The 8,141-nt window shown below is 31.2% G+C and overlaps 1 protein-coding gene across 5 annotated transcripts in view; it reads left to right on the top strand.

Moving 5' to 3' along the window:
• The window catches only part of Cad87A (cadherin-87A), a 212,838-nt gene that overhangs the window by 191,530 nt on the left and 13,167 nt on the right, over positions 1–8,141 (top strand). For all 5 annotated transcript variants that reach the window (XM_067051142.1, XM_067051144.1, XM_067051143.1 and 2 more), the window contains 9 exons: positions 676–773; positions 1,759–1,911; positions 2,170–2,302; positions 2,430–2,645; positions 2,731–2,888; positions 4,170–4,442; positions 6,723–6,903; positions 6,994–7,202; positions 7,284–7,481. In XM_067051142.1, coding sequence (XP_066907243.1) covers positions 676–773; positions 1,759–1,911; positions 2,170–2,302; positions 2,430–2,645; positions 2,731–2,888; positions 4,170–4,442; positions 6,723–6,903; positions 6,994–7,202; positions 7,284–7,481 — 1,619 coding nt within the window. The remainder of the gene's footprint in view (positions 1–675; positions 774–1,758; positions 1,912–2,169; positions 2,303–2,429; positions 2,646–2,730; positions 2,889–4,169; positions 4,443–6,722; positions 6,904–6,993; positions 7,203–7,283; positions 7,482–8,141) is intronic.

Below are 8,141 nucleotides of genomic sequence, written 5' to 3'. Positions count from 1 at the left end.
TTGATATTAATTATTATAGGAATGTTGATATTAATTATTATAGGAATGTTGATATTAATTATTATAGGAATGTTGATATTAAAGTTTTCATAAAAATAAACATAGCCCTGGCCTGAATTAGGGTTCAGCTAATAAGCCAGGAGATATTGAATATATTTGCTTATTTTTGTAAGCTTTGGATTCCATTGAAAATTTGTTCCCAAATATTTTTTATGTAGTTTTGGGAATTTTGCCTTTGTGTTACTAATTCCCAGAACTACATTGAAAATATTTGTGAATAAATTTTCATTGAAATCTGAAGCTTACGAAAATAATCAGCTTATAATTCTATTGATAATTTAAATAATTCTAACTGAAAGCTAAAAAAAAAAGTGAAATGTTCCAATGCTTCCAAGAGTAGACCATGAAATAATTAAATGTTCCAATGCCTCCAAGAGTAGACCATAAAATAATTGAAATAAATATGAAATTACAACGAACAATAAAAAATGTTATTAAAATCTCATAAAAATAATATTTAACTAGAAATATTGCTTTGTAATGCTACAATACACAGTTATTAATTAAGAAATTCTTAATTAATCTAAAACTGATCTAAATATTTGCACAATTTTCCTATTTACACACTAATAATTTATATTTTCTTATTGAATTGTGGATTCCATTTTTTAACAGGAACACCAGCTTTAACTGGAACAACTACATTGAGCATCTCTGTCGCAAACACCAACGACAAAATTCCTTTTTTCTCACCTGCAACGCAGAGGGCAGAGGTAACAGATCAATTGTTAATGTACAGTCAAACCTCAATAAATTCAACACCAAAGTTCCTTTAAAAAAATTTGAGATAAAGAAATTTTGCAATTTTTGATTTGTGTCATAAAAGGATTGGGAAATTTGCTCTAGTATGAATTTGATTTTTATGTTACAAATTTATATTTTACTTCATTTAATTAATATTTATTTGATTTCTTAGTTCTTTTACTTAATTGTATTAAGTAGTTGTTTTACTTATCTAAATAAAAAAATAATATTGGCTTAACAAACCCGAAAATTTGACTGATCTCTACATACATGCTTCCAGTGACGCCCCTCCAAACCCTATTCTTCTAAATCAGTTTTAACTCAATCCTCTCATCTACATTTCGGTCTACCCCTCAGACATTTAGCCATAAGTTCAGTGTTTATTAACATTTTAGGGATCCACTTGTTACTAAGCCCTAGAACCTTACGCCCCCATTTTATATGCTGCAATGTTATAGCCTGAATTATATTTACCGGGTGCAGTTCCCTTAATTCAGCATTGTATAGCCTTCTAAATTCTCCTGTTAATTCATCCTTTTTTGGTCTGAATATTTTATGCAATACTTTATTTTCAAAAACCTTTAAGGCACTGTTCATCCCTTAGTGTAAGTGGCCACGTCTCCCATCCATAAAGAGCAATGGGAAAGATAATAGTTTTTTAAGATTTTTTAAATTCTAATTTTTAAGATTTTGGATAGAAGGCGCAAGCTAAGCAGTTTCACAATTAAAAAAATAACAAGCATTTCCCTTCAACCTTCCTTTTATTTCCTCATTCAGAATATATTTTCCTGATAAAAATGTAAGGTTCATAAAAATTTAATGAAGTTAATTTTGAAGTTAAGTTAATTAATGATAATGAAGTTTGATTGTATTTACTAAATTGTTTATTATTGCAGCAGTGAACTATCACACTATCATTATCCAAAATTTTTGATGAACAGAATTTCCTTTTAGATCAAAGAAGATGCTAGAGTTGGAGAAGTAGTCCATCACCTTGTCGCCCAAGATTTAGACGTCAATTCAACAGATGCATTGAACTTTGCTCAAACTGAGCCAATTACAGCTGTTGATAAGAATGGAAAAGAAGTTGAAGGTGATGCTTTCAAGGTATGTTTACAATTTTTATTTAAGTAAAGAAGAAGGAAGTGGTTTGATTGACTGTCAGAAAGGTATTCAACTCAAAATAGTCGACAGATATCTGTCACTTGAAGATGGGACTTCAGAGTTGGTTTTTTGATGAATAATTTTGAGTATTAATCTGTCCGCCATCTTAACCACCTTGTGATTCTCTTTTATCATATAATAAACTTCCTAAAGTAAATATTTGTAAAATAAACTCCCATTTATTTGGCACAATGCTTCCAGGACTTCTTCAGTGTTAACCAAGGGACAGGAGTGGTGACAGTTGCTAGGCCCCTTGAGAGAGAAATTGCAGCTATCGTTAGAATTACAGTATTGGTTACCGATATTACAGCACTCACCAAGCAGCAGGGAACAGGTATTGTGCTGTATTAATTTGTTTTTTATTTATAATTAATGATTGTTATAAGTAGGATCCAGATATTTTTGTTATTAAAATATATGTAAGACAGATAATATTTTAAAGAATTATATGTGTTTTGTAGGAACCCTTATTATCACCATCATTGATGTAAATGACTACGCACCAGAGTTCTTGAAACCTTGGTCAATTTCTAATCCAAGGTATTCCGTTGAAGTTCTGGAAGAACAACCTCCTGGGACTATGGTCGGTACGTTCACAGCAGTCGATCAGGACTCAAATAATATTTGGTATGACATTGAGCCTCCCAGTGAATATTTCGAAATAAACAACATTACAGGTATTTAATCTTGGAAATAAAGCAATATGAAGTCCCCTTACAAATGTTTTCCTGAAAATTTTAAATTGTCATCATTTAATTACAGGTGCTGTCAAAACTAAAACTCGACTGGATTATGAAAAAACTCCTTCGTTAGAATTCAGTATTGTTGCCTATGATTCTGGAATACCTCCATTGTCATCAACCGCTCACGTTTCAGTTAATGTTGTCAATATTAATGACATGAATCCAATTTTCAACGAGGTGAATAAAAGTTGTTTTGAATTTGATAGTAATTTCTAGATAATTTTACTATTGTGTAGATATTTTTTGTAATGTATTTTTTCAATCTTAGTCAAGAGGAGACTTAAGGCAGATAGCCTTTGTTATATTACCTTTAAATTAGATACTTATAGTGAGTATTATTGGTCGATGTTCTATGTATCACAATCTCTCGACACAAGATCATATCATTGCCTTCTACTATTTTTGATGTTATGATCTTCTTCAAGATATTGTGATATATCATACATTGTCCAATATACTCGCTATAAGTGTCTGTAATGCTAGCACAGAAGGTAGATTCACGCCATTTTCCAATTTTGGCTGGAAAGGATTACCTTAAATTGATGTATCAAAGGTGAAATAAGACTGTCACCAAATGAAGGTTTAGCTAGGCAGGTTGGCTGGGAAGGATTACCTTAAATTGATGTTTCAAATGTGAAATAAGACTGTCACTAAATGAAGGTTTAGAGGTTGGCTGGGAAGGATTGCCTTAAATTGATGTTTCAAAGGTGAAATAAGACTGTCACCAAATGAAGGTTTAGCTAGGCAGGTTGGCTGGGAAGAATTACCTTAAATTGATGTTTCAAAGGTGAAATAAGACTGTCACCAAATGAAGGTTTAGCAAGGCAGGAGGTTGGCTGGGAAGAATTGCCTTAAGTCAACTTAGTCCTTTGACTTTAGCAATGATAATTATTTGAGATATTGTCTAAACTTTCTTTTTTTTTCAACTAAACTACATTTCCTTGAGGTATTAAGGAAAAATATCTTTTTAAAGATCTTTATACTCTTTTCCATTGAAGAGGCATGCACTTCATTTTAAATATCATTGCTCACTCAAAAGAATAGTAGGATGTAAATATTTGTTAGTCTTACATTTTGCATGGCAATTCATGAAAAATTAAAAAAATCAAAATATTTCAATACGAGTTTTGATATTATCATTGAAATCTGATATCTGTGACGCAGCTACAATTTGTGTCAAAATTCTTCATTCTAAGAAAAATTAATTTGTAAAACAAACTTAACATTTTCAGGAATGAGGATGGATATACATTATTGTAGTATAACAACAAGAGCTCCAAGCTTTGAGAACTTTGTTTTTGGATGGAAAAGTTCAATATTTAATAGAAAATGCTCCTGCCTAAAAAACTAGAAAGTTCTAAAAATAGTCATTTGTTGTTCTTGCCATTACCTGGCAAGCTAATAAAATTATTTTTTTTATTAAGGTTATAAAAATGACTAATTATTATTTCTTTCCAGAAGGAATATACATTTTGGGTAGAAGAGAACGCTGAGACTGGAACAATTATTGGAAACGTATCAGCGACCGACGGGGACGCAGGAGAAGCTGGACAAGTTACTTACAGCCTGTCGGCACAGAGCTTTGGCGATTTCTCTATAGACAAGAATTCTGGTGAAATAATGGTTTTGAACAAATCAAAATTAGACAGGGAGATGAGAGAGGAAATGACCATCCAGGTCATTGCGACAGATGGAGCAGTTGGTGACGAAGCCCGATCATCTATAGTGCCTGTAAGTAGCTCTGTAATTCATATCCTTGAGGAAGAGTAAAATTTTAAATTTTGAATGTTAACTCGTTGGCGTTATTGCCTCAGATGCCAACTACAAGATAACTTGTAGTTTGTTTACTTAGCTTAATCAGCTGAACTTAAATTGGCTTCCTAGACCGAAATCTTGAAAAGTACCGTGACAGTCAATGTGTTAAATTGGAGGGGGGGAGGGGAGGTATTTATAGAAGTTATATATTGAAAAGCCTTAAATAGACAAAAACTTGTTATTAATTTATATGTTTAATTAAATAAAAATATTGATGATTTGTTAGTTTTTACAATCCATATAATTCATTAAATTATTTTATATTACAGACTGAAATTTGTAAAGATCATATCCAATACCATCTCAATTACTAAGTTAATGATTTCATGGTTATTTTTTTATTCGATAGACTTCCAATTTTTCCAAGCATCTTATGCTCCTGTATCTGCTTGTTTTAAAGTATCCATGAGTGTGAAGGCACTGATATAAAATAGCCATTTTTATTCTGCAAGTGGAGCTTACTATTCGATAACCTCTTGTTAGATTATCTATGATATCATCAATTTACTGGATGTCATTAAGATCAATGAAAACTTAAAACCTACTAAGTAAAGAAGTTATTACTCTTAAACATTAGTTCTCAGTTTAATGAAAACTAAATGTTTTATATATAATTTTGTTGGGCATTTAAAATATTGATATAAATAGTTTTTGAGAATTAATTAGATACAATTCATTTTATTTAAACAAGAAAACTGGCTGTTTTGTCCATGTTAAATTTGGATCATACATCCTGGTTTCATATAGACACATGAGCACTTGTGAAAATTCATCTCACCAACTGAATAACCTCTGGAATGTATATACAAAAAAAAAAAAAAAAATGGACCTATTGCTAAAATACAACTGACTATGTAGAAGTTGAGTTATAGTATTTAAAATCATTTGAGTTTAAGCTGGCTACACTCATCTACCCAAATTTACCACTCATGTACCCCTCAGACGTTTACACATTGGTTCAGTGTTTAAGAAAGTTATAGAAAAAATCTGTTCATTACTAAGCCCTACAACAACCTTACACGGCCACCTTATTCCCCGCAATGCTATAACCTCAATTACACTTCAGCGTTATGTTCTTCTGCATTCAAATCCTTTTTTGCCTGAAAATTCTAGATAATACTTTATTCTCAAAAATCTTAAGGCGTTGTCCTTGCCTTCGTGTAAGAGACCACATTTCCTATTCATAAAGGACAGTAGGAAGGATAATAGAATAAAGTTAGTAAGTATTATTAAACTAAAAACTTTTAACTTAAGGGGCTCTCCTCGAATATGTTAATAAGCATGATGTTTCCAAGGTTCAAATAAATAAAAAGACATAAAGAAACACAGATATGAGAATTATCTAAGGCTGTAAATTAACAAGTTCTGACTCTTTATCTCTGGGTTATGAGCTTGCTTAGACAACCAAGAATCATAGTCACACGAACTGAATTACAATATTCAGCAAGCTAACTGTTTCTGATTGTGTTTGCTGAAGAATTTTGGACTTTTTGTCTTGATGATAGCTTAAAGAAGGGATGCACGTCCTGATAATAATTTATTATGATAAAATGGAATGTCAATACCATTAAAATGGAATGTCTTTACCATTGAGATGGAGTGTCTTTACCATTGAAATGGAATATCTTTACCATTAAGATGGAATGTCTTTACCTTTAAGATGAAATGTCTTTAACATTAAGATGAAATGTCTTTTCTATTGAGATGGAATGTCTTTACACTTCAAATTTCATACAATGATTGTAGCACTGTCGCTTTAGGTTTCAAACAATGATTGTAGCACAATCGCTTCATATTTCATACAATGATATCCAATAAAGCTTATTTTCCTGGAGTTTTTTCTATTTTATTGTTTCTGGAATTGCTTTGCTAGATCATCAATATAAAAAGATTATGAAAAATTCAATATAGCATCGGTCCCGCAACTTCCAAGATGGAGCCACCCTGTTGACAGTTTGAAATGTTTTATTTTGAATACATATCTTCTGTCTGATAAAAATTGCTTAGCTTACTTATAACATTAAACAAAGCTAATTAACAGTATTAAGAATGTAAATATATGAAGGTATAACTAAAAATATTTATTCAAAAAGGGGATATAACAGTATACAAATAAAGTTACTAAAGTAGTAATGTTACTAGTTAAGTTAATTTGAATACATCTTTAATTGCTGATTTTTTATTTATTTTGCCCAGGTTCATATCAAAATCAAAGATGTCAACGATAATGCTCCTGTCTTTTCTCAACATGAGTACAAAATAAACATCGTTGAGAGTATTCCTCTTTCTCCCCCTGCACCGATACTCCAACTGAGAGCAGAAGATAAAGATTCTTCAAGTCGCCTCGAATACTCAATAGTTTCTGGGAACACTGAAGGTAATTATATGCTAGTTATTAATTTTAAATAATAATACTAGCTTATTAAAATAATAAAACAAAAGATTTATTATTTATTTATTCTTTCAGATGTGTTTATGTTGGACAGCAATACTGGAATCATGTATCCTAGAATCTCATTAAAAAATCAGTTACCGTATTATACATTACTCGTTCAGGTGAGCGATGGTGTTCATTTTGATGAAGCACGTATAGACATAAATGTTCAAGCGATCAATCAGAACCAACCTGTTTTCACCTTCCCTTCTAATAGCAATTCAACAGTTTTTATAAAAGAGGTCAAAGAAAATTTTAATAATTTGATAATAATGTATTGGTGAATATAAAGCATATCTACATTATTTTTATTTTAAACACAGAATGACAATGAAGTGGGAGCAGTTGTACTGACGGTTAAAGCAGTTGATGGTGATAGTGGAGAAAACGGACATATCACCTACCATTTTAAAGTTAGAAATGAAAACGTCCAAGAAACAGAAGATTTCACAATCGAAGCTGACTCTGGAGAAGTGAGAGCCAAATCAAGTTTAGATCGAGAGACCAAGTCACTGTATCATGTATGTATGAGAATTCAGTAGTAAGCAAATACATTTGGAACTTACATATATTGTTTCCAAGTTGAAGATACAATATTAATAGAATAGTCCTACAGGGCTTAAACGCAGATTTTTAAAAAAAAAACTTTCTAAAGTAACTACAATTTTGTTTATTTGAAATAAGAAATCATTATAACTATTTGAGTAGTTTAACTTGAACAAATAAGAGGAAAAATATTTTTTCCAGGTTGAAAAAATATTTCCAGAAATAAGAGTAGTAATATAAACTTCTTATAAACTATTGCAGAGCTAAAGTTTTTATAAAAATCAAATGTAACATTTGTAGTCTTAGAAAGTAATGGACGACAAACATAAGTTTTGTTCTATTTTACCCGGCTCTTCAATCTTTTGGTGTCACCATAGTGACTAAATAGCCTTTTACTTTCACTTTCCTGTATATGGAATATGAAGTAAGGAGAAGTATTGCAATTGTGCAAAATTTCAAATTTCAGTTTTTGATGAAAATATACGTTTTGAGGTCCCCTGAGTCCAAACAACTGTCTCAAATAATGGTTTGTGTATGCGTGTCAGTGGTCAGCCTACTGCTATTGATAATATAATAGGGGGAAAATGTCTGGTGAGTGGGTCTATTGGTCCTTTTTGCCATGTGGTCAGCCTACT

The sequence above is a fragment of the Halyomorpha halys genome, unplaced genomic scaffold (assembly GCF_000696795.3).
Source record: "Halyomorpha halys isolate HHAL.00 unplaced genomic scaffold, Hhal_1.1 Scaffold102.1, whole genome shotgun sequence".
Lineage (NCBI taxonomy): Eukaryota > Metazoa > Arthropoda > Insecta > Hemiptera > Pentatomidae > Halyomorpha > Halyomorpha halys.
The sequence above is the reverse complement of the archived record's forward strand: the minus strand, read 5'-3'. Positions and strand labels throughout refer to the sequence as shown.